The following is a 25,021-nucleotide window of genomic DNA, read 5'->3' as shown; positions in this document are numbered from 1 at the left end:
TCCACAAACATCCGTGGAGGGCTTGCTGGCATTGTGCCAGACAATGGGATCACAGGGAAGGCGGGAAGATCAGGCAACAAAGGGCCTGCCTCCATGGGCCTGGCGATTCTGCTCATCAAGAGCCCCCAGGATGTGAGACCCCACCCTGTGTCACTGTAGCCTGTTTTCCAGATGAGCAAACTGAGGCTCAGAGAACAGCGGCCTCACCCACAGCGGGTGGTGGAGAGGGCACTGGAACCTGGGCTTATCCGATGTCTGCAGCTGTGCCCTCACGCAGGGGTCGAGGCGAACCTCTCGGTGCCTCAGTTTCCCTTCCTAGCCAAAGAGCTTCTAGAGCCGCAGCCACAAGCGTGATGGACGATGTTAATAACAGCCCTGGGTGCTCGGGGACTCGGATACCACCGTCATTAATGCTCAGGCTGGGAGGGGCATGGGATATTGGAAACCATAACTCTAGTGCCTGGTGGGCGGGCAGAGGGGGCCGACAGCGGTCCCGGCGAGAGGCGGGCCCCCTTCCCATCACAAGATCATAACAAGCTCTGGTTTTCAACGCTTAGGGGGCCATGAGGACCGCCCAGCGCCGAGACCACCCACTCAGGTGCCCCCAGCTCCTCCTCATGTGGGGAAGAAATATCCAGATTCGTCGCTTCTCTGGGCACCTGCGCTGCTCTCCCTGGAGGCTGGGGCGGGAGGCCAGGCTGGGGCGACTGGCTGGAGTCGGTAGTGGTCAGGCTGCCTCCCCTCTGCCATCCACTGGACCCTAAAGGGGTCCCGGCTGTGGGGCCCAGGGCCTGGGCACTCCCCTTCTCTGACCTCATCTTCCTTATCTACAAAGTGGGTCTCAGACTGGGCTCATGCCTGTAATCCCAGCACTTTGGGAGGCCAAGGCGGGAGGATCCCTTGAGCTCAGGAGTTGGGAAACCAGTCTGGGCAACATGGTGAAACCCCATCTCTACAAAAATAAATAAATAAATAAACAAAAATTAGCCACGTGTGGTGGCTCATGCCTGTAGTCTCAACTACCCAAGAGGCTGAGGTGGAAGGATCACCAGAGGCCAGGAGTTCAAGACCAGTCTGGGCAACACAGCGAGACCTCATCTCTACAAAAAATAAAAAAAATTAGCTAGCATGGAGCCGCGTGCCTGTGGTCCCAGCCACTCGCGAGAGGCTGAGGTGGGAGGATTGCTTGAGCCTAGGAGGTGGAGGCTGCAGTGAGCCACGATAGCACCATTGCACTCCAGCCTGGGGGACAGAGGAACACCCTGCCTCAAAAAAAAACAAAGAATCACAGAAGCCCCAGGGGAGGCCAGATGGGGGCGGAGAAAGCCCGTGAGAGATAAACTTGCCCCACACCTCCCTCCTCTCTCCTGCCATCCACGCTCCCTTCGGAGCTTGAGCTGGGGAGAGGCAGGGATGGGGGATGCTGTTGAAAGATGCTCACAGATTGTCTCTAGAAGCTTCTCTCATGCCTGGAGACAGGCACTGTGGACCTCAGACCCAGAGGGGATGCCCCACAGCGCCTGGTGGGAGCCAGGACTTGAGCCCAGGACAGAACCGTAAGCCCCAAAACCCGGCGGGGCAGTCGGAGCTGGGGAAGAGACCACCCTGGGCACACACAGCCTGGTGGGGTGTCCCTAATGACCCCCGGAATGAAGGGTCCCCAGCTTCATTCTCCCTGGGCTGCTCCAGATGCAACCCCTGCTTTGGGCCACTGCTTCGGGCCAGTGACCCATGGGGCCTGGGAGCGGCCTCAGTTTCCCCCTCTGCACAGGGAAGGGTGTCTCCTGCGACTGAGCGCCCCTCCCCCCCAACACACATGTCCATTAGGGCGCATTGATCGCTCCTGGGCCGAAGCCGTCCATTTCTGGATCAATGAGGGTGGGGGAGTCAGGGGCTGTCGGGTGGGCAGGCCCCTGGGAGGCCTGGGCAGGGTCTCTCCCTCTCTCAGGCTGTAAAGGGAGGGGTCCGGTCTGAGACGTTCCAGACTCAAGTGCGGAGCAGGTGACTCCGCAGTTCCGGCCTCGGAAGCCACCGTCTGAGCCCAGGAATGTGCACAGACAAATGGACGGGGAGCCGCTGGCGGTGGTTTCTGCTCCACCAGGCGACCGTGCAGGAGGGCCCAGAGCTTGCCGGGGACGGTGACCCACGCCTGTGATCCCAGCATTTTAGGAGGCCGAGGCAAGAGGATCCCTTGGGCCCAGGAGTTTGAGATCAGCCTGGGCAACGTAGCAAGACCCCATCTCTACAAATAATCAAAAATTAGCCAGGTATGGTGGTGTGCACCTGTGGTTCGAGCTACTCGGGAGGCTGAGGCAGGAGGATCGCTTGAGCCCAAGAAGTCAAGACTGCAGTGAGCCATGATCACACCACTGCATTCCAGCCTGGGCAACAAGGGCAAGACCCTGTCTCATAAAGAAGGGCCTGGAGAGCTATTCTGAGGATGCAGCAAGATGGCAGAGGTACAGCGCAGAAGAAACAGACCTTCCGCAACTTCACCCACCGCGGCGTGGACCTGGACCAGCCACTGGACACGTCCTCGGAGCAGCTGACGCAGCTGAACAGCGCGCGCCGGCGGCGGCTGAACCGGGGCCTGCGGCGGAAGCAGCACTCGCTGCTCAAGCGCCTGCGCAAGGCCAAGAAGGGGGCGCCGCCCACGGAGAAGCCGGAAGTGGTGAAGACGCACCCGCGGGACGTGCTTCTCCTGCCCGCGATGGTGGGTAGCACGGTGGGCGTCTACGACGGCAAGACCTTCAACCAGGTGGAGATGGCCGGGCGCGGCGGCTCATGCCTGTAATCACAGCACTTTGGGAGGCCGAGACGGGAGGATCACCTGAGGTCGGGAGTTCAAGACCAGCCTGACCAACATGGAGAAAACCCGTCTCTACTAAAAATAAAAAAATAAAAAAATAAAATAGGGTCGTGGTGGTACGTGCCTGTAGTCCCAGCTACTCGGGAAGCTGAGGCAGGAGAAACGCTTGAACCCGGGAGGCGGAGGTTGCAGTGAGCTGAGATCACGCCACTGTACTCCTGGGCGACAGAGTGAGACTGCGTCTAAAAAAAAAAAAAAAAAAAAAAAAGGCCGGGCGCGGTGGCTCACTCCTGTAATCCCAGCACTTTGGGAGGCCGAGGCAGGCAGATCACGAGGTCAGGAGATCAAGACCATCCTGGCTAACACAGTGAAACCCCGTCTCTACTAAAAATACAAAAAATTAGCCGGGCATGGTGGTGGGCGCCTGTAGTCCCAGATACGCAGGAGGCTGAGGCAGGAGAATGGTGTGAACCGGGGAGGCGGAGCTTGCAGTGAGCCGAGATCGCCCCACTGCACTCCAGCCTGGGCGACAAGAGCGAAACTTCATCTCAAAAAAAAAAAAAAAAAAAAGGTGGGGAGAGCCCAGAGGAGACTCGGGAAGGGTGTGCCAGCCAGGGCAAAGAGGGAACACCCGTGAGTGAGAAGTGCCCTGGGGAAGAAGCAGGTGTCAGGGCTGGGTTGGGGGACCAGAGGACAGAGTGCTGTGGCCCCTGGGGACGGTGGGGGGGGGGTCTTCTTTTTTTTTTCTTCTTCTTATTTTGTTTGTTTTTCTTATTTTTGTTTTGTTTTGTTTTCTTTTCTTTTCTGGAGCCTCTCATTACTGCCCTGTGGCTGTTGGATCCCTGCAAGGTGATTCTTGTGTTTCAGCCTTCCCGAGTAGCTGGGACTACAGGCGCCTGCCATCACACCCGGCTAATTTTTGTATTTTTAGTAGAAACAAGGTTTCACCATGTTGGCCAAGCTGGTCTCGAACTCCTGACCTCAAGTGATCTACCCGCCTTGGCCTCCCAAAGTGCTGGGATTACTGGTGTGAGCTGTTCAGTATTTTTTTTTTTTTTTTTTGAGACAGGGTCTGGCTCTGTCACCCAGGCTGGAGTGCAGTGGTGTGATCATGGCTCACTGCAGTCTCAACCTCCTGGGCTCAAAGCATCTTCCCCCCTGGGCCTCCCGAGTAGCTGGAACCAGAGGTGCGTGCCAGCATGACTGGCTACTTTTTTAATTTTTATTTTGCCGAGATGGTGGTGGTGGGGGGTCTCATCCTGTTGCCCAGGCTAGTCTTGAACCCCTGGCCTCCAGCAATCAGCCTGCCTCAGTCTCCAAAATTGCTGGGATTACAGGCAGGAGCCACCATGCCCAGCCTCCGTTCAGTTTTGAGGGTGAAGAATGAGACACCATTTCTAAAAAGCAAAAAAAAAAAGTGAGCCCCCCTCCATCATGGCTGTTTGGACCAGAGGGTGGGGACCAAGGGGTTTTCTCCTCAAACACAGGTGTAGACAGGGACACTGAGGCTCAGTGGTGAGGTCTGGGGGGAGGCAGAGCCCTGCCCTGGGCCACCGGGGCTGTGGGGGGCGGCACGTTCCACCCCAAGCCGCACTCAAGAGTTTTGGGCGCCTCAGGCCTCCTTTCCCCCAGCAGCCTCCCGCCACCCCCTGCCCGCGGCGAGCACCGAGGCGGCAGTAACTGGCCGGCAGGAGGGAGATGACTTCCCTCAGGATTCTCCGGGCGGAAAAGACTCTGCGCGGGACCAGCGTACCAATGGCTGTCCAGGGCTGGCAGGAGCCGGCATTGGGGTCTCACTGGGGCTGGGGTCGGGGGTAACCAGGTTCCCCAAGGAGCGCCCACACCCGGCGGGGACATCCCAGCACAGCCCCTGGAGTGAGTGGCCACTCGACACGTTGATGCAGCCACTGGGACAGGCACCAGGGTCTGATCAGGGTCTGGCGCGGGAGTGGAGGTCACTTCCTGAGAGGCTCGGGCCCAAAACACATGTGTCGGGCGACACAGGGGTACACAGGCATGCAGGTGCAAGCGCAGGGCTATGCGTGTGTGTGTGTACACGTGTCTGCGTGTGGCCAATGACACGGTCCCAGGAGATTCCCTGCTCTGGGCCCAGCACTGGTCCCGGTGATAACCAGGACAGACCCAGCCCTGCCCTCAGCGGCTGCAGCCTGGGGAGGAGTCAGGTAAGGAAACAGTCACAAAGGGCACCACAGCCTCCTGGCCAGGAGCTCAGGTGACATCTGAGCTGAGTTGGAAGGGGCTGAGTTGGGGAGCCTGGCTGCAATCTGCAAGAGAGGTTCATCGGGGCAGTGGGGTGGGGTGGGGGGACAGTGTGTGCAAAGGCCCAGAGGCAGGAGCTCAGCCATTCTTTGTGTATTTACCCAAAGTCACCTTTTAGGCTGGGCGCAGTGGCTCACGTCTGTATTCTCAGCACTTTCGGAGGCCAAGGCAGGTGGATTACTTCAGGTCAGGAATTTGAGACCAGCCTGGCCAATATGGTGAAATCCCATCTCTACTAAAAATACAAAAATTAGCTGGGCGAGTTGGCACACACCTGTAATCCCAGCTTCTCGGGAATCTGAGGCAGGAGAATTGCTTGAACGTGGGAGGCGGAGGCTGCAGTGAGCCGGGTTCATGCCATTACACTCCAGCCTGGGTGACAGAGAGACTCAGTCTCGAAAAAACACAAAAACAAAAACGAAAAAGCAAAGTCACCTTTTGCATTGAAACTTTGTCTCAAAAATAATAAGATTGTCACAATATGCCCGTAGTGCCAGCTACTCAGAGGCTGCGGGAGGCAAATCGCTTGAGCCCGGGAGCCAGAGGTTTCAGTGAGCCGTGATCGCACCACTGCACTCCAGCCTGGGCGACAGAGTGAGACCCCGTCTCTAATAAATAATACAGAGTTAAATAATCAATCTAAAAAAAAGCATCTTGGCTGGGTGTGGTGGCTCACTTCTGTAATCACAAGAACTTTGGCTTGTGAGTTTTTGTTCTTTGTTTTTTAGAGACAGTCTCTGAAAATGGTGAGATTACAGGGGTGAGCTACCATGCCTGGCACCCCCAGCACTCTGGGAGGCCAGGGCGGGAGGATCACTTGAGCCCAGGAGTTCGAGACCAGCCAGGAAATATAGCAAGACCCCATCTCTACAAAAAACAATAATAATAATAAATTGTATTTTTAACAATTGTCATAATAGCTAAAAGGTGGAAAGTACCCAAGTGCCCCTGGATAGATGATTGGATAAACACAGCGTGGTCCTTCCACACACCGGAACATGCTCAGCTGTGAAAAGGAGCGAGGCTCTGACCCAGGCCACAGCGCAGGTGCACCTTGAGGACGTCACACTCACTGAGAGATGCCAGACACGCAAGGCCACACAGTGTGTGACCCATTTCCATGAAACGTCCAGGACAGGCCCATCCACAGAGACAGGGAAGGAGGGGATACGTTGGTGCCAGGGGAGGGGATAAGGAGTGACGGCTGATGGGGACAAGGCTTCCTTTTGGGGTGATGGAATGTTCTGGAATCAGAGCTGATGGCTGCACAAGTCTCTGAATGCACTGAAATCCATGCAATTGTACTTAAAATGGAGGGAAGGACACTATTGTGTTTTTGTAACAGCATCACAGTCAGCGCTGGGATGCCTCCCGTGATCCCTGATCTCATTCTGTCCCTGGTCCTCTCTGTCCCTGTGGTCACGTTGCAGTTTGGGTTGGGGGTCTCGGCGTGAATGGGCTGTGGGGGTCGCCTCCCTCTCTGAGCCTCGGGGTCCTCTGTGGAGTGGGGCATGGTGAGGCCTCCCCCGCGGTGCTCAGCACGGTGGCCGGCCGGCCCTCTGTGCCTCCGTGCGTCCACCCCGCGCTGGGCAGGGGCGGGGCGGGGCACACACAGGGGTCTTTGTGCCTGGGCTGCCTCATTAGGAGGCGGCCCCCGTCACCGGGCCCAGCGCAGCTGAATTAATTAGCTGGGAGCGTTCCCGCTAGCTAATTGTGCCGGAGACGCCGTCGTCACGGCAGGTGGGATGCAGGCGACCATCGTCCAGCCGTAAAGACCTCAGTCCCCTGGGCCGGGTCACCTGCCGCGTCACCCCCAGCCTCTCTGTGCCTCAGTTTCTTCAATCGGGGCGTGCCTGGCGTGAAGGCCCCTGGGACCCCAGAACTTACAGACGTGCCATTTGCAAGGGGAAGAGCTTAGGAGATGACAGAGCCCCTGCCCTGGCCTGGAGCAGGTGGGGAAACTGAGTTACACGGAGGCAGAGCTTGCCAGTGGAGGTTTCACAACATTTGATTGGATCCTGAGGCCCAGGAATTCCACCATGTTCAGGTGTGTGCCGGCCAGCGGTGTCCCCGGGGCCAGCCATGCACAGGCCCCGTCTCCTCCCTCCATCCTCCCAGCTGCCCCCTCCCAGCCCTAGGCGGGCTGTTGCTACTACCCAGAGAGGGAAACTGAAGCCCATGGATGGCTATGAAGGATACGGGCCCTATAAAATGCTCATCCCAAGGCCTGACCCCAAAACGATGCACAGAACCAATGAATCAGTCAGGTTCACAGCTCTGGGGATCCCCAGAGGTTCCTCGAAGCCGCACCCCTCTCCCCAGTAGATTCCAGACCCACCTCTAAATTATTATTATTATTATTACTATTACTATTATTTGAGGCAGGGTCTTGCTTTGTTGCCCAAGCTGGAGTGCAGTGGTGTGATCATAGCTCCCTATAGCCTCCACCTGCTGGGCTCAAGCCATCCTCTCACCTCAGCCTCCCGAGTAGCTGGGTCTACAGTTGTGCACCACCACGCCGAGCTAATTTTTTTTTCCTTTTTGAGACAGAGTTTCGCTCTGTTGCCCAGGCTGGAGGGCAAAGGCACGATCTCAGCTCACTGCAACCTCCACCTCCCGGGTTCAAGAGGTTCTCCTGCCTCAGCCTCCCGAGTAGCTGGGATGACAGGCGTGCACCACCTCACCTGGCTTTTTTTTTTTTTTTTTCCATATTTTTAGTAGAGATGGGGTTTCACCATGTTGGCCAGACTGGTTTCAAACTCCTGACCTCAAGCGATCTGCCCGCCTCGGCCTCCCAAAGTGCTGCAATCACAGGAGTAAACCACCACGCCCAGCATCCACCACCAAATTAGGAATGCAAAAGTCTCCTTCAAGTAGGGCAAGGCCCCCACATACAGACACACGCGTTTGAGGTTTATGCTCATTTTATTATAAAAAAATACAGAATCCAAAGTTGATTGTGACGGGAAGAGGGAGGCCCGGTCGCCAGCTCCAGGCCTGGCAACGCGGCCCGCCCCGCCGACCCCCTACAAAAGCCCTCTGCCCACCCCCCACCACCGGGCGTGCCTCGAGCCGCCGGCCGGCGGCCGTACACAATATATATTTATATATAATATATATAAAACACAGAGTCAGGAAAGGCGGGTAGAAATATGAAATCCGTATAAATGTGTTGTTTCCTTCATTAAAGTGTCTTCGGGGAGGAGTTTTTTTTTTTTTTTTTGGTAGTGGTTCCCTCCCTTTTGTCCTTTTTCCTTTTTCTTAGAAACATTATCAGGTCACAGAGTTGAGAGAGGGGCTCTGACAGACGACACGAGCTTATTGCCAAGTGCAGCTTCTACTCTAAAAGTCCACCCCACCCCCCCACCAAAATAAAAGACCCCCTATGAAGGGCTGAAAAAACATCAACGGTCCAGTCCGTCCTCAGGAATACGTGGAAAATAAAATCACAGTTTGCACTTGCTGGCTGTATTTACAGGAACAGAAGGTCTTCTCGGCCTCGGAGAGGGACCGTGTGAGGCGAGGGGGACGGGTAGGGGGCTGTTTGCATCGGCCAAAGCAGTTTCTAAGACACGGCGGGACTGTGATTCCGAAGGGCGCTGGGGCGAAATAGTGTCTGGGAGGAAATGACCAGGAGGACGGGGGTGGGCGATGGGGTATGAGGTCTCCCCAGCCACAATGAGGGGCGCTCACCACGTACCCCTTCCGGCTCAGACTCACCCAACCTGGAGCACCAGGGGGGTCCGCGGTGGGCTGCAGCCAGGACCCCACGAGTGGGGTGCAGAGCAGAGAGGAGCAGCTGTGTTCCCGACCCCATGTTCCGCGTTCCCCTCCCCCAGGCCAGGGCACAGGGACCCCGCCCCGCTGCAATGGCAGGGAATAAATTAAATTAAAAACTCAAGTCTTTTTGATCCAACCACGAAAAATACACTAAAAAAAAAAAAAAAAAAAAAATCGCCAAGAGGTTCCCGGGTTCTCGGACGCCCCAGAGGAGATGGCTTGGCCAGGGTCTGCATCCACACCCCGGCCCCTCGGGCCTCCGTTGGGGGGGGGTCTCGGCCGTTTCCCCTCCCTGAGGGCTGGTCCTGGGGCGGGTGGATGGCCCCTGCCCGGCGGGGGCGGCACCAGGCGAGGGAGAAGCAGCGTCTCTATTTGGTCTCGGAGGCGGGGGCCGCAGCCGGGTCCGGAGGGCCGAGGTCAGGCGGTCCAGGCGGGGCCGTCCAGGCAGGGCCGGCGTCCTGCGGGGCTGGGACTAGGAACCCAGGAGGGTCCAGAGCACGGGGATGGTGCTGAGGAAGAGGCGGCAGCCGCCCGGGCTGCTACACGAGTTATTGCTGGTGAAGATGGGCTCAGGAGCCTCGTACAGGGTCTCGTCTGCGGGTGGCAGAGACAGCACGCTCAGCGGCCGCCCGAACCCCCTGGGCTCCCCACGTGCCGCCCGCCCTCAGGGTGCACATCTGCCCAACGGGCTCATCACCCCACCAGGCAGGCCCTCCGCTCCCTCTTGGTGCCATCCCCGATGCTCACTCTCCGGGCAAAGTCACTTGGCCTGAAGTGGGGGACCTGGCTGTTGAATTCAACCTTCACTCTTTTCATCTTTTTTTTTTTTGCTTTATTTTTATTTATTTATTTATTTATTTTGAGACGGAGTCTCACTATCGCCAGGCTGGCGTGCAGTGGCGCAATCTGGGCTCACTGCAACCTCCGCCTCCCGGGTTCAAGCGATTCTCCAGCTTCAACCTCCCAAATAGCTGGGACTACAGGCATGTGCCACCACGCCCGGCTAATTTTGTATTTTCAGTAGAGACTGGGTTTCACCATGTTGGCCAGGACGGTCTCCATCTTTTGACCTTGGGGTCCACCCGCCTCAGCCTCCCAAAGTGCTGGGATTACAGGTGTGAACCACCGTGCCCGGCCACTCTGTTTTTATTTTTATTTTATTTTATTTTTTAGATGCAGTCTTGCTATATCACCCAGACTGGAGAGCAGTGGTGCAATCTGGGCTCACTGCAACCTCCACTTCCCGGGTTCAAGTGATTCTCCTGCCTCAGTCTCCTGAGTAGCTGGGATTACAGGAGCCTGCCACCAGGCCCGGCTAAATTTTGTATTTTTAGTAGAGATGGGGTTTCGCCATGTTAACCAGGCTGGTCTCAAACTCCTGACCTCAGGTGATCCACCTGCCTCAGGCTCCCAAAGTTGGGATTACAGGCGTGAGCCACCACACCCGGCCTGCTTTGTTTTTTAGAAACAGAGTCTTGCTCTGTCACCCAGGCTGGAATGCAGTGGCGTGATCTCTGCTCACTGCAGCCTCGGCCTCCTGGGCTCAAATGATTCTCCCACCTCAGCATCCCAATGTGCTGGGATTATAGGCGTGAGCCACTGCGCTCAGCTGACCTTCACTCTCAAAGGTCTGACATGTTCATCAGACGGGGAAATCGAGGCTGGGGCACAGCAGGGCAAGATAGGGAAACCCGAGGCTCCCTGTCCTGGCTCTTCTGAACACTCACTGGTTCTGTGGGTTTAGGACACAGGGGTGGGGGCCTGGATCCTGCCCATCCCCCTGAGCACTTACTGGTCGGCCGCACGTACACCTTCAGTCGCAGGCAGGGCCGGTCCACAGCATTGGGAGGCGTGGCAGCTAGAAGAGAGGGGATGGGGATGAGTGGGGAAGCGCCTCTTGGTGCCTGAGACCTCCTGGGGCTGTACTCCCTTCCCCACCTTGGTGAATCAACCCTGACCCCAGGTGGAGAGCCACCCTTAAAACTCCTAATCGTACATCAAAGCCCCAGACACAACGCCCCCTGTTTCCCAGCAGTCTCCTGCACATTCCCCCTACTCCTCCCTCTGTCCAATCCTGACCCCAGAACCTGGGGGTGTCTGTGTTTTTGTTCTGCTCTGCCTCACCCCAGGGCAGCACAGGGTGAGCTCGGAAAATGATATATTTGTTTTCAAGCAATCAGCAAAGAGGTGATATATTAATAGTGAAATGATTGACCTGGGTTCAAATCTCTGCCTCTGAGAGCCTGTGGACAAGCCGCTCCCTCTCTGGGCCTCGCCTGGCAACACAGTAGATTCTCTGGGAAAGATTCTTTTTTTTTTTTTTTTTTTTTTTGTGATGGAGCTTTGCTCTTGTCTCCCAGGCTGGAGTGCAATGGTACGATCTCGGCTCACTGCAACCTCAGCTTCCCGGGTTCAAGCAATTCTCCTGCCTCAGCCTCCCAAGTAAACAGGATTACAAATGTGTGCCACCATGCCTGGCTAATTTTTGTATTTTTAGTAGAAACGGGGTTTCACCATGTTGGCCGGGCTGGTCTTGAACTCCTGACCTCAGGTGATCCACCTGCCTCGGCCTCCCAAAGTGCTGGGATTACAGGCATGAGCCACCGCCACGCCTGGCCGGGAAAGATTATTTCCACCTGGTTCTTACGACCAAAATTCCAGTATCACTGCCCCTGCTTTCGGGCCCCCAGAAGCATCCTGGAGTGCAGTGGGGGCATCTGCAAGGGTCAAGAGAGGAGGAAAAGGACGCCTGAAGCCGGGGCCGCTGGGGTGTGCACACGTGTGGACAATCGAACAGGGGTGGGTCCACGTGCACGCACACATGGATGTGGTCTTGCTGTCTCTGCCGGGCCCTGGGCCCCTGATGGCCTGGCTCTCATGGCCACCACCTCTGCCCGCCCCCTAGAAACCCCTCACCCTGGAAGATGAAGATAAAAAGCATGTAATAAAAATAACATTCATCACAGAGGTAGGACGAATAATTACAATAATTATCTTTATGAAACTGCCGTCTCAGAAAGAAAAATGTAATTTTTCTCATATTATGGGGACTTAATTTAAACACCTTCCCCCGTCCCCCACCCGCTTCTTCCCTGAATTAAAAGGGAAAAATCCAACTAGAGCAGAGAAAGGAGGCAATGGGGCCTTGTAAAGTTTAATTTCACACAGCAGGAGCTGGGTGTCCAGGCACTGGCCCCCCTGCAGCCTGGGGGCACAGACCCCAGATCCCTGACTCCCCATCCCTCAGGCCCCGAGATGCTGAGAAGCCGGGGTCCCCACTCCACGAGAATCCCTCAGTCTCAGCGCCACGGCGGAAGCCACGAGTGTGATGCCATCATCCCCATCTCAGGTGGGCAGTGCCTGGACCCCTCATTCCCCCGCCAAGGTCACAGATATCATGGCCAAGCAGGACTGGGACTCCGGCTGGCGCTGCTGTGTTCCCCACCTGCCGTTGGCCTTTCGTGGGGACAAAAAGGCCAGCTTCGGACCTCCGATAAGCAGCAGGGACTGGCAGCCTCCCTCAGCCTGGCCCACCCAGCCTGGCCCACCATGGGGTCCTGCAGATGTGACTATCCCCAAGGCTGCCGCCACCCAACCTTCAGATGAAGACCCCACGGTCCTCAGGGAGTCTCCGAGCCTGGCATGGGTCCCGGGGAGATGCGGGGGTGGGTGCGGGGCAGGGAGGACCTGGAGACCCCTACCCAGTCTGGGTGCGGCTGGTGCGGCAGGGGCCCTGTGGGGTTTTTTTCTTCTTTTAAAGACAGGGTCTCGCTCTGCCACCCAGGCTGGAGTGCAGTGGAGCGACCAGAGCTCATGCACTCCAAGCAGCCCTCCCACCTCAGCCCCCTGCACAGCTGGGACCACAGGCCCATGCCACCACACCCAGCTAATTGTTTTTATGTTTTTGTAGAGAGAAGGTCTCCCAACGTTGTCCACGCTGGCCTCAAGTGATCCTCCCGCCTCGGCATCCCAAAGTGCTGGGATTGCAGGAGTAAGCCCCAGCACTCAGCCTAGCTGTGGCTTCCACCAAGCTCCCCTCCCCTGCTGGGCTCCCGATGCCTGTTTCCCTCATCAGTGTGCTGGGGCTCGGGCACCCTGGTCTCGCTATCGGGGGGCTGAGCCAGGTCTATTGGCCCAACCACCAAGTGGTCTGAGCTGGAGGCCCGAGATCACAATAGTGCAGCCTCAGTCCCCCTCCAAGCCTCAGTTTCCCCATATGCAACAAAGGACGAGGAAAGTCCTGGCCTCCTGGGATGGCTGGGAGAATGGCACGTCCATCATGCACTTGACATCTGGGGGGGTGTCAGTAACCTGGGTGGGTCAGTGGCCAGCACCGGCCCTGGCCCCACTCCGCGGCCCCGCCCACTCCCCCCTGGCCCCACACCGCGGCCCCGCCCACTGCGCTGCCCCGCCGACTCCCCGGCCCCACCCCCCGCGGCCCCGCCCACTTCCCGGCCCCGCCCCCGCGTCCCCGCCCACTCGGGCCCCGGCAGCCCCGGCCCGACCCCACTCACAGATGTAGTAATACTCGTGGCCGGGCCGGAACTCGAAGCCCAGGGAGAAGGGCGTGAAGAGCTGGAACTTCTCCGAGAACTTGAGCGGCCCCCCGGGCGCCGCGGGCCGGTTGCACTCCCAGCGCTTGAAGCCGCGCTGGCGGTGGTCGCAGGAGGCGTGGCCCTCGCCGTTGACCATGTACAGCACGTAGTGCTCCATGCGCTCAGCCGGCGGCAGCGGCGCCCCATAGTGCGGGCAGTAGATGTCCAGGTAGTCATTGATGCTCACCTCCACCGTGTAGCCCCCGCCGTCGTCCCCCGCGCCTGCGTGGAACCTGCGGGGACAAGGCGGCCAGAGGTCAGCGCCCGGAGCGAGGAACGGGGCACGGGACAGGGTGCGCGGGGAGGGACAGGGTCAGGGGACAGGAGCACGGGGGACGGGTCAGGGTGCACGGGGAGGGCCGGGGTCAGGGGACAGGAGCACGAGGGACAGGTCAGGGTGCGCGGCGAGGGCCGGGGTCAGGGGACAGGAGCACGAGGGACAGGTCAGGGTGCGCGGCGAGGGCCGGGGTCAGGAGCACGGGGGACGGGTCAGGGTGCGCCAGGGGGGACAGGGTCAGGGGACAGGTGCATGGGGCACGGGTCAGTGTGCGCGGGGAGAGATGGCTCAGGGGACAGGTGCACGGGGCATGGGACAGGGTGAGCGGGGAGGGACCGGTCAGGGGACAGGTGCATGGGGAAGTCAGGCCGGGGAATGGGGGAGGGGTCAGTTCGCAAGGTGGACTCCGCCTGGGCCCTGAATGGTGATAGCGGTCAGCAGGTGGGGTTGCACACCCCGATCACGGAGGGCTTCCAAGGTTGGGAGCCCACGATCTCTTGCCTGGCACTGCCCCCCACCTCCTGCCTCAGTGTCCCCAACAGCCCCACAGCAGGGCCAGCAGCGAGGTGGGTGTCCAGGTGGGTGACATCTGGACCCCTGTGTGCAAAGGGCCGGCGGGGGGTTCCTGACTCCGGGCCTCTGCACGAGCTGTCCCTCCACAAGAATTCCCTCTCCAGAAACTTCGCATCTACCTAACATGCTTAACATCTGTGCCGCCTCCTCCAGGCAGCCCCCAGCCCTGCTTTCATTCTGCACTCCCACCTGTTGAGAAGGACCGGGGCAGCGTGGGGGACACAGGTCGGGCATTCCAGCTCGCTCTGGGGCAAGCTCTGCCCCCACCCTGGCCTCAGTTTCCCCAAAGAGAACGGAGCTTGGCGTGAAGAATCCCTCCACCCTCCTCTCAGCACCCCCAGAGTTCCGCCCACCGCCCCCTCTCTCTCAGCCCGCCGAGTTCCACCTGCCGCCCAGCTCGGAGACATCCTGGGCTCCACTCGCAGCCCCACCCCTGCCCTCCTGTGTGACCCTGCGAGCCCCATACCACCCTCTCACATCTGGAACCCAGAAACCTCCCGAGCCCCGAGCCCCGGAATCCGGCGGCCTCCTGGTCTCCCTCTTGGGTGCCTGCACTCCTGACACCTCAGCCCCCTAGCCCTGCCTCCAGGCCTTTGCCCTGAGGTCCCCCAGACGCAACCCACAGGCCCCTTCCTCCAGGGAGCCCCCTGACCCGGCCTCGTCTGTGAGGATAGAGGTCAGCCGAGGGAGGGACCGGCGGCTCCCCTTCCCTCACTGCCTCGGGCGATGGCGGCAGGAGTCCTTAGATCTCCCGGCTGTGGTCCCCAGGGCCCCTGTCATGTAACCGGCGGCCTGGACCAAGCGGGGCACCAGGGGGGCCCTGAGAGGGGCTTATTAGCACATAAAAGACCTGAACAGGGAGGAATGGGGGGTCCCCCACACCGCTCCTGCCTCCTCCCTCCATGCACAGGCAGGGGAAACTGAGGCCCCACCAGTGTTGGCAGCACATGGGTGCAGGCTGCTATGACCCCGGCCCTGGCACTGCCTCTAGGCCCGGCACAGCCACCGCCACCCCGGCCTGCAGGGGTGAGCCCGCCGCAGGCCCCACACTGGGGGCACTAATTGGCACAGCAGCTCGAGAGAGAGGGTGGTGGGATTATCAGATGGCATCAGCCCGGCCCCCCGCCACCCCGAGATGCCACGCCAGGCGGGGCCGGGGGTTCCTGGGTCTCCAGGGGTGAGAAGGGGCAGACAGGTGTGCTCACTTGCGCCTCAGTTTCCCCACTAGGGATCCAGCATGAAGATCTCCAGAGCAAAGAATTTCAAGGCAGGGTGGCGGAGGCGGTGAAGTCACCCTCCAGCCCTTCCCTACCTGGTTGGATTCGTCCAGGGACAGAGAGCTTCCCAGGCCTCCTTCATCACCCCTGTGAGCCCAGCACAGGGGACAGTGGGAGGGCGTGTTGCAGGGAAATCTCCCCCGGGCACCAGGCCTGGAGGGCAGGGGCCCTTCCGGGGCTTCGGAACCTTGCAGTTCTGGGCTTGGGTCTGGATTTGAACCCTTGGGTCTTGAGGTCCGTCCTCCTCTCAGAGGCTCCCTTTCCCCTCCGTGCAAGGGGATGGTCCTCCCGGCTGTTGGACACTCGGGGTGCGTCCGCACAGACACGGGGGCAGCCCCCATACAGGCTCAGATGGAGATGGGCTCGGCCTCAGCCCACCCCTCAGGCTGCCCCATTGGCCGGCCGGGCACAGGCGTCTCATTGACCCGCTGGCCCCTTGGGCACGATCGATGCAGAAGCTGCTCCAGCCTTTTTGAAAAGTCATTTTCGTTCCTGCCCAGCCCAAGTGAAAGCCCATTGATCAGGCGGTCGATGGCAGCCAAGGCCCAGCTCCCGCCTGGGACTGCCCACACCCAGGTCGCCCTGCAGGGGAGGCCTCCTTGGAGGGACCACAGGGGCGTCTGGGCTCCCCACTGCCCTCTGGCCTCAGTTTCCCCTCCTGTCCCGGCAGTGATCCCCAGGGAGCCACATTCAACCCAAAAAAAGAACCTGGCTCCTAGCAGGACACTTCTTGAGACAGAGCAGCCTCTGAAGGTGCCCACAGCACCAGCCCTGTCGGTCCCCCTCTGGCCTCTTGGTTCCCCAATGGTGCCTCCTTCCCCCACGTCTGACACCACTGTGTTCTCTCCTCCTGTTCTGCCTTCGGTAAAACGTCAGAGACCGAGGCTTCTGTGTGGCTGAGCGGCCAGGTGCCCGGGCCCCTCCAGGCTGCAGTGAGGGTCTGCCAGGGCCCAGCCTCCCCATATCCCAAGCCTCGCTCTTCTGCAAAGCAGACCCTGTAACACGCTGGCGGCGGCTCAGAGCCCTCTATCCATTCCTGATCCTCAGAATAAAATCCACACCCCTCCAGGCCTGTGTGGCCCATCCACTGCACCCTCCTCATCCTCCTCTCTCCAAGACTCCTCCCTTCCAGCCACACCAGCCTCCCGGCTGTCCCTGTTCCCACCAAGGGCCTCTGCAGCTGCTGTTCCCACTGCCTGCAGTGCTGTTCCCTGTGCCCCGCCCCACATCACATCTGCTCTTTACAGGGTTTGCTGTCTGAATCCCGGATCCTGATGTTGGCCTCCTCTGTACCTTCCCCAGGGCCCTACACAGGCCCTGCATACAGTGGTGCTCAATAACGAGTGAATTAAAAAGGTCAAGAGGCGAGGACTTTGCAATGCCAGAGTTGTGGGGAGCAGCCCACAGGTGTGTGTGTCAGAGGGCAGGTCCCAGGGGAACCCCCACCCCCGGCTCTGCCTGCCGGAGTGGGGCCGTATTTTTCCCTTTGCGTCTCTAAAATAGCGGCGGCCTTGCTGTGTTGGCATTCCCGGTTCCAAGTTGGCGGGCGAGCCCGAGGCGGGCGCGTTGCCCCTGTTGAGGGTGGCGCCTGCAGGGGGGAGGGGGCCCCCACCCCAAAACCGCACCTGGGGAGAGGCAGACAAAGCCTTCGCTTCCTCCATTAGTGATGAAACCTCGATACGCAAATCCTCCCCGGAGTGGCAGAGAGACTGAAATTCTCACTAAGGGGTTAATGACTGATTTGGGATTTTTCCCAGACAGAGCGGCGGTGGCAGCTTTTACTCCTCCGGGTTCCCTGTGCCGGGCCACACCTTCCCCCCCACGCTCACTCAACCTGCGGGTGCCAAAGTCCACGCCTCCAGGCAGCCCTCCAGGCCCCAGGCAGAGCCTCACCCAGCAGGGCTCCCCTCCTGCCCACCCGGGCCTCCGGGCTGTCACCCGCTTCCAGCAAGTGGCCTGGAGCTAATTAGCTCCAATCGGGCAATTGTCAAGTTATTAGACGCTAATAGCTAAGCGACTAATTAGGAATCTCACCCAAAATTGGGGTGGGGGTGGGCTGGGCTGCCTTCCAGGACTGGAAACTGAGGCAGCGGTGTGGCCGGCAGCCAGGACCCCGTGGGTGGGCAGGTGGACGCCTGCACCCGTCCCCATCTCTCTTCCAGGGTGGAGAAGCTCCCGGGGAGACCCAGGCTGGCCGGATGAGCAGGCAGCCCGGGTCCTGAAGCCCAGCGTGGGGCTGAGGCCGCCCGTCCCCTCCTGCCACCCCCAGCAAGACCTGCTGGGGTGACAGCACCCACACCTGGCTTTTCCAGGGACGGAAGAGATGTCCCCCCTGACTGAGGACTGGAGCTTTTCCTCCTGCTCAGGACCTGGGTGGGACCTGAAGGGAAATCAGTCCCCGGGATGGTGCAGGGTCTGCCCAAGAAAGGACAAGTATGGCCTTGTGGTGCAGGAGGGTAAACCGAGGCAGGGCCCTAGAAATGAAGCAAAATAGGAAAAAGATGGGCCGGGCAGGGTCAGCCCCACCTGGGCCTCCGTCACCGTGGGCGTGGGTGGCCCTGGTACAGAGTGCAGCGGGCGCAGCTGCCGTCGGCCACCCACCTTCCTGCCCCTCCCAGGGCTGTCCCTGGCTTCCCCCGGGCCGGCCCCAGGTGGGACACCCTGGACTGTGCCCAACTTCCGGGTGGCCTTGGGTGAGTCACCGTCTCTCAGGGCCTCGGCTGCTCTGTCCCTGAATTGGGGGCCCCCGACCCACAGGGCAGGTGGACAAGGGGCGCACAGAGCTGGGGGGGCACGCCGCTGAGTCTCTCGGCCAGACCCCACACCAGCCTGGTCTGGGAGCAGGTGTGGCACGAGCCCCCCACCAGGACCGACTCGGCCGCAGAGTTCAAACGCCTGCTTGAGGTTAAAGCAAAAACCCCGCCGGCTCGTCTGCTCCTCCGCAGGCTCCAGCCGCGTGTCTGGGGCGACGGGACGGTGGGCACAGGGACGGGAGCAGCTCAGCCCTTCCCCCAGCAAGGTACAAAGCCCAGCTCTCCCTGAGGACCCATCCGCAGGAGAGGCTGGTCCCACACACAGGACTGAGGGGCAAGGCCTGGCTGCATCCCGGTTCCTGGGGAGGAGAGAAGCCGTGTCCCGGGGAACACACGGCCACCGGGGCAGGACCCTCATGGATGACAAGGAAACCACCAGCTCCACAGAAACGCTGCCACCCGGACCCCCATGAACGCACAACCCACTGCCTCCGCTGTGACCCCGAGCGACCCACGTAGGGCCGGTCCCCTGCAGACCTGCGGAGACGTCAGCCCAGAGACGGGGGAAGGTCAAATCCCACTGCGTTCACGGCCCCCCACCACGGAACCTCTGTTCCCTTCTCTGCAAACTGAGGCCGCCCAGGGAGGCCTGCAGTGGAGGCGGAAGGCCTGGGCCACCCATGGCACCCCAGGATGCCCAGAGATGGGGAAGACAGAGACCCAAAGAGACCGTGAGACACACAGACCATGGTGCCTCGGCAGAAGCATCCTCCCCACCACAGGAGCTGCCTCGGTTTCCCCTCTGGGGAGGGGACACTAACCCCTGGGACCACCCTCAGGCCTTTGCCCATCCACACCAGGCCCTATCAGCCGAGCCGCACCCACCGCAGGGCTCCGTCACCCCCACTTCGCAGAGCAGGCCTGGGGGTTCCAGGCTGCTGAGCCACCTGCCTGACGTCATGCCCAGGTCTCCCAGACTCCCGAGTCTGAGTCCAGGTACCCCACGGCCTCCAGGACCCCACCCTCAGGCCCCGAATCCCCCAGGCCCACCGCCCGGATCTCCTAGCCCCCCCAATGCCGAGTGGACCAGCTTCTCTCAAAACAAAAAACCCTTACGCAGCAGAACACGGCATCACCCCCTTCAAAACCGGCTCCCCGAGAGGCCGAGGGACGCCAGCGGAGCCACGGGGAGCGGGACACCCCGTTCACCTCTGCCCTCTGCTGGGGGACAGCTCCTCCCTCAGGGAGTGAGTCCTTGCATAGGTCACCATTTTCCATCCGGTGTTTGAGGGGAACCCGGCTGCTGCCCACACCCGAGGGCCACTGGGTCCGTGGGGAACCCCGGGAGGGTGGCCGAAGCCCAGAGATGCCCAGTGTGGGCAGGCGCCCACCCAGTGCCCCCAAGGCTGCAGATTTCCAATCAGAAGGTGGGGACTCCCGGGGACCACAGGCCCCTGCGTCCACCCTGCTCTGAGGCTTGATGGTCTGCACACGGGCCCTGGTCCCGTCCCCAGGCGAGGAGGAGAGGGAGGGCCAACAGCGGGGTTGCCATTGTGGACCGTGCTGGGGCCACCACTGCCCCCACATTGCAGGCCCTCAGCCAGTCAGCACTGCCCCCAGACAGACACACTTACATGCAACCCACACGCAGACACGCACACACACCTGCACTCCACGCACAGACAAAACGCATGCATGCCACAGGCAGACACGCACAGGGACCTCGGACACTGCAGACATCCCGTGCAAGGGCGCGCACATGCAAACGCGGGTGCCACGCACAGACACACTCATGCACACACATGCACCTCATATGCAATCACGCAGACACATGTGCAAACACGCCACAGCTGTGCCCTGTGGATTCACGCAGTCTCCTGCCACACACAGACACATGTAACCTGCAGCCGGATGCGACTCCAGGCACACCTGCACGCCACCCCTCCCCACCGCTGCACACAAACACACATGAGCAGCCGTGGGAACGCACACGCGGTGCTGTGGCCAGGACAGGTGAGGGCAGCCGGCCAGGTCCAATAGGACAGGTGAGGGCAGCCGGCCAGGTCCAACAGGACAGGTGAGGGCAGCCGGCCAGGTCCAAGCCCTGGACGCCCCAGCCCGATGCGGGTCGGCTGGGAACAGGCCCAGAGACTCCTGGCGGCCAGCTCAGGGGTACCCAGCCCAGGTTGGGGGGTGGGTCAGACAGACGCTGTGCAGTCACTGGTGGGAGTGGCGGGGCCAGCTAGCCAGACCACCCAACGGGGCCCCACCTTATAGCGGCCCAAGGAGGTGGGTGCGGGGTCCCCTGGGTGCAGGCATCGCCTCTCACAGCAGAGAGGGTGTGATGTGGAAACAGACCACACAGTCATCGCCTGGGCAGAGGTGCCAGGCCAATGGGCGGAAGGGGCGGCCGGCGACGCCGCGGCACTGCCCGGGCCTGCAGGCCCCATCGAGCACACGGTCCCCTGGTGCCCATGCTGCTGTCTGCCCCCCATCGCGGCTGTCCCCATCTCCAGTGCCTTTTCTGTATGCCCCTCTCAAAGACTTGGGGTCCCCGCATCCCCTACACACCTGCCCGACCCCATCATCCCTCCCCGGCCAGCCCAGCCTCACACCTTAGGCCTGCCGGCTGACGCCACTCCTCTCCCCAAGCCGATGTCCCCTCCACAGGGTCTCCTTGGATACGGAGGCCCAGCACCACCCCCTGCTGTGCCTGACACCCCCACCACTCAGGGACAGGTCCCGCGCAGGTGCCCCTGGACACCAAATCTGAGAACTGCAGAGACCCCTGATGTCCGCGACAAAGCCCTGATTCTGGCTGGATCCCGGCTTCCCGGGAAGGTGCTCACCCAGCCCTGGGCCCCACTGCAGGGTGTCGGCTCCGTCCCCAGCAACCCTGGATACTGCAGGCAGGAGAGGAAGGAGGAGGCAGCCTCGGTGCTGCCCAGGTCGGCTCTGCGGACCAGCAAGGCCGTTCCCTCAGGCAGCGGTTTGAGCTGGGCAACCAGGTCAGACCCGGAGCAACAGGAGGTGGCTGGGCCAAGCCAGGCACTGGAGAGGCCACTTCCTTCCCCTGGCCGGGGGTCCAGCCCGCAGCCCACAGCCCTGTGGCAGGTGGGGCAGCAGGGCGGCCCTGATGACCCCCTTCCTCCCCCAGTTGCCGGGTCCTCGTGTGTTTGGCGTTTGCTAGAACAAAGGACAGGCTACGCTGGGGACGGGAGATTCCGCAGCTGAAACCAAAAACTTGGGCCGGGGAAGCGCTGCCCGCTGGACTCCCCGCACGGCCAGCGACAGCCTTAATCAAACCCACATGTGACCAGCACAGCGGGCGGCTCGGGGACCCGCTCTGAGGTGGGCCAGCCGTCCCCCAGCGGCCCGGGGTCCCTGCCCTCAGCCCCCAGGGCCCGACCCGAGGCTGTTGACCAGGGTGGGGGGTGGGCCTGTGCGTGTTCCCCACCCCCACGGCGGAACACGGGCCGCCCTTGTCCCCGAGCCCGCCTCAAAGAGACCCCTTCATGCAACTTTCCTCCCGGGGACCGAGGACAGCAGGAGACAGCGGGGACAAGGAGGGATGGCGGGCTCCAGAGGGCGGCTCGGTCGGCACAGGAAGCGGCTGGAAAACGGAGAGAAAGTGACCAGTGGCAGAAGAGTGGGGGGGGGGGCGACCTCAGCCCCCGATGTGCAGCTCCATGCGCCTTAGGAAGACGGTGACACCCTGAGTGCTGGGGCTGACTCCCTCCCGAGCCCCAGGACCCCCAAAGCCCCGGCTCCCACGGGACCCCCAGGGAAGCTGCAGCCTGCTCCTGTCTTGGTGACCCTGGGATGGCTCAGAGGGTTCTACCGACGTCCAAGCCATGGCCAGGCCCCGGCAAACTTTTTTTGCTCTGACCAACGGGGGCTTCTCCTGTCCCCCACATTGTGCCTGGCCCGGACCTGGTTCCAAACAAGGGGGCCTGCGGCAGGCGGGTGCGGCATCTCGGCCGGGCGTGGCAGGCAGGGCACTGGGCCACCTGGGTCCTGCCCCCAAGTCCCCCCCTTGCGTGACCTTGAGCCAGCTCCTCATCCCCTCTGCACCTCAGTTTCCCGGTCAGCGCCCAGAGGACAAGAGAGGACTCCATCCCACTGCCCCTCCTGGGGCTGACCCCCAGCTCCCCGGCCCCTCAGTCTCCTTTCAAAGCTGGGCCCTAGGCCCCCTGGAGTGAAGCAGATGCTGGGTCCTGAGGGAGGGACACTCCAACTTCCCCAAGTTCATCTGGGGACCTGCGGGCAGGACGAACCCAGAGATCCCTCGAGGGCCACAGTCCCCCACCTCCGGTGCCAAGGTCCCCGGGGATCCCCACCAAATGCGAAACCGAGGGGGGCTCCCCAGAGAGGCGGGTGGATCAGGGGTCCCCCCAAGTCCAGGCAGGCAACTCAGGGGCTACCCGGCATCGGAGGGTACCAGAGGGGTTCCCCAAACTCCAGGAGACGTCGGCGCTCTGGGGGATGTGGGGCGCGAGTCCCCACAGTCCGTAGGGCAATGGGGCGCCCCGGGGAAGGCAGGCGCGAAAAGGGCGAGTCCCCCAAACTCCGGGGGGCCGGAACTCCCTGGGGGGCTCCCGCGGGAACCGGGCGCCCGCATCCCGGCGGCGGCGCGCGCGTGGGGGGCGCCCGGAGCTCGGGGGGCGCGAGGCCGGGCGCGGCTTGGGGGGCGTTGGGGGGTCCCCGGGCGCCCCCCGCGCGCGGCCGCGCTCACCTGGGGTTGCTGCGGTTCCAGTAGACGGCGTAGCGGTCCGAGTTGGCGCGGGCGGCGTCCTCGGCGCGCGCGAAGGGCGGCGGCGGCAGCGGTAACAGCAGGAGCAGCAGCGGGAGCAGCGGGAGCAGCGGGCGCTGCGCGGGCGCCATGGCCCCGGTCCGGCCGCCGCGCTCGCTCTCCCGGCCGCCGCCTGCCAGCCGTCTCCGCCTCCTCCGCCGCCGCCGCCGAGCGGGCGGGCGGAGGGCGGGCGGGAGGAGGGCGCGGCGGCGCTTGGAGATCCCGGGCCGCCCCCGCCTCCGCGCGCGCGACCTCGGGCGCGGAGAAGTCAGGCGGCGGCGGGGCGGGGCGCCGGGGTCGCCCCGGGCGCAGGACCCGGCCGCGCGGACTGTCGGAGCGCGGGCCGCCGCCGCCGCACCCGCCGGGGAGGGGCCCGGGCTCCGGCCTTTGTCCCGCCCGAGCGTCGGGAGGGCCGCGGGCGCCCCCTCCCGCCGTGCCCCGGCCGCGCGGGGACTGGGCGGGGGTCTCCAGCCTGCGCCCGCCCCCTGCCCCGGCCCACCCCGTCGCAGGCTTGTCCCCCGGGGCCTGCCCCCAGCGACCCCGATTCTGCGGGCCCCCCGCCGGCATCCGCGTGGCCCGGCCTGGGGTCTCCGAGGGGCGGGGGCGCACCCTGCCTCCCGCGCCCCCACGCGCTCCACCGGGCCCGGCCCTGAGTCCCGGGCCTCTCACCTGCCCGGTTCCAGCGCTATCCGCAGCCTCACCAACCCCGACGCACGCGTCCCAAATCGGGCTCGGCCAACTCCAGTCTCCCTGCGGGGGCCGGGGCAGAGTTTCAGAGGGGCGCTGGCCAAAGTCCAAAGCTGCTCGGGCTGCGACCTCCCTGGGGCCCTCCTGGGAGTCGCCTCTCCGGACCCACGCTGTTCCCTGGGGATGGAGTAAGTCCCTACACCTCAGCCCTAAGGGTGCCGGGAGCATAGTAGGTGGACCGATGTGGAGTGTGAGCAGCTGGGGATGGGATCCAAGAAGCCCAGAGTGAAGCCCCGGCCGACAGCGAATCAGTCTCCACGCACGAATCCTGCAGGCAGGGGAGGGCCGCTGCCCGGGGGCACAGCTTGTGCAAAGACCCGGGGTCTGATCTGTTCAGGGAACGCCGAGTGATTTCTCCTCCTGGTAGGCTGACACAGGCGGGGAACTGGGGGCCTGGCCTCTGCTTTGTGTTTTTTCCAATCTATAGAGACAGTGTCTGGCCATGTTGGCCACGCTGGTCTTGAACTCCTGGGCTCAGGCGATCTTCCCACCTGGGCTTCCCAAAGTGCTAGGATTACAGGCGTGAGCCACTGCACCTGGCCTGCCCTCTGTTTTTGCCCTTATTCGTGCCACAGCCTCCCTCACCAGACTCTGAGCTTGTGGAGGGTAGGCTGTCATCAAACGCTGGCTGGACTTTGCTGGCGATGCCCAGATCGTGTTGTACGTCTCTGAATTAGTGTCATTCACCAGGCCCAGTGCAGGAGAGGGAACTGCAGGGCAAGCACCAACAGCCCTTGGACCTGAAGGTCCCTGTGTGAGGCATTACCCAAACTCCTGGCAGGGACCATGAACCCAGAGATGGGCAAGCTAACCTGTGCCCCAGCAAGGTGGGGTGGGGACGGGACCCACCACTGCCCCACAGCTCTGAGACGTGGTGGGCTCTGTCCTGTGTCTCCTGCGTGCCCTCCTCCCCCGATTCCCCAGCGGGCCACGCGGGCCACACCACCTGACCTTTGTTCAGGCTGGGTCCTGCTGGGAAGTCCTTCCACTTTTTCTTCCTGTTAAAATCCTGCTCTTCCAGAAAGGTCTGTCCCACCCAGTGCTCTAGCGTCCCTGCCAGGACAAGGTTCTCAGTTCTCTCCCCTCCAGGGAGCTCAGCCCATCTGTTCTGAGCTCCAGGTCTCATCCCCTGACCCCA

General features: G+C 61.8%; 2 protein-coding genes across 2 annotated transcripts; one reads left to right on the top strand and one right to left on the bottom strand.

Moving 5' to 3' along the window:
• The first annotated feature begins 227 nt into the window (after nt 1-227).
• On the top strand, nt 228-4,801 carry LOC100979953 (small ribosomal subunit protein uS19). The gene has a single exon (XM_055103272.2). It carries the CDS (start codon nt 2,441-2,443, stop codon nt 2,792-2,794), a length of 354 nt encoding a protein of 117 aa, XP_054959247.1. The 5' UTR covers nt 228-2,440; the 3' UTR covers nt 2,795-4,801.
• A 3,194-nt stretch (nt 4,802-7,995) lies between these two features.
• On the bottom strand, nt 7,996-23,243 carry EFNA2 (ephrin A2). Its single transcript, XM_034951815.3, has 4 exons — nt 23,080-23,243; nt 13,384-13,697; nt 10,662-10,727; nt 7,996-9,463 (listed from the first exon to the last, which is right to left on the bottom strand). The coding sequence occupies exons 1-4, from the start codon at nt 23,226-23,228 to the stop codon at nt 9,342-9,344; spliced, it is 651 nt and encodes a 216-aa protein (XP_034807706.2). The 5' UTR covers nt 23,229-23,243; the 3' UTR covers nt 7,996-9,341.
• Between the last annotated feature and the right edge of the window lie 1,778 nt (nt 23,244-25,021).

This window comes from Pan paniscus, chromosome 20 (assembly GCF_029289425.2).
Source record: "Pan paniscus chromosome 20, NHGRI_mPanPan1-v2.0_pri, whole genome shotgun sequence".
Lineage (NCBI taxonomy): Eukaryota > Metazoa > Chordata > Mammalia > Primates > Hominidae > Pan > Pan paniscus.
The sequence above is the reverse complement of the archived record's forward strand: the minus strand, read 5'-3'. Positions and strand labels throughout refer to the sequence as shown.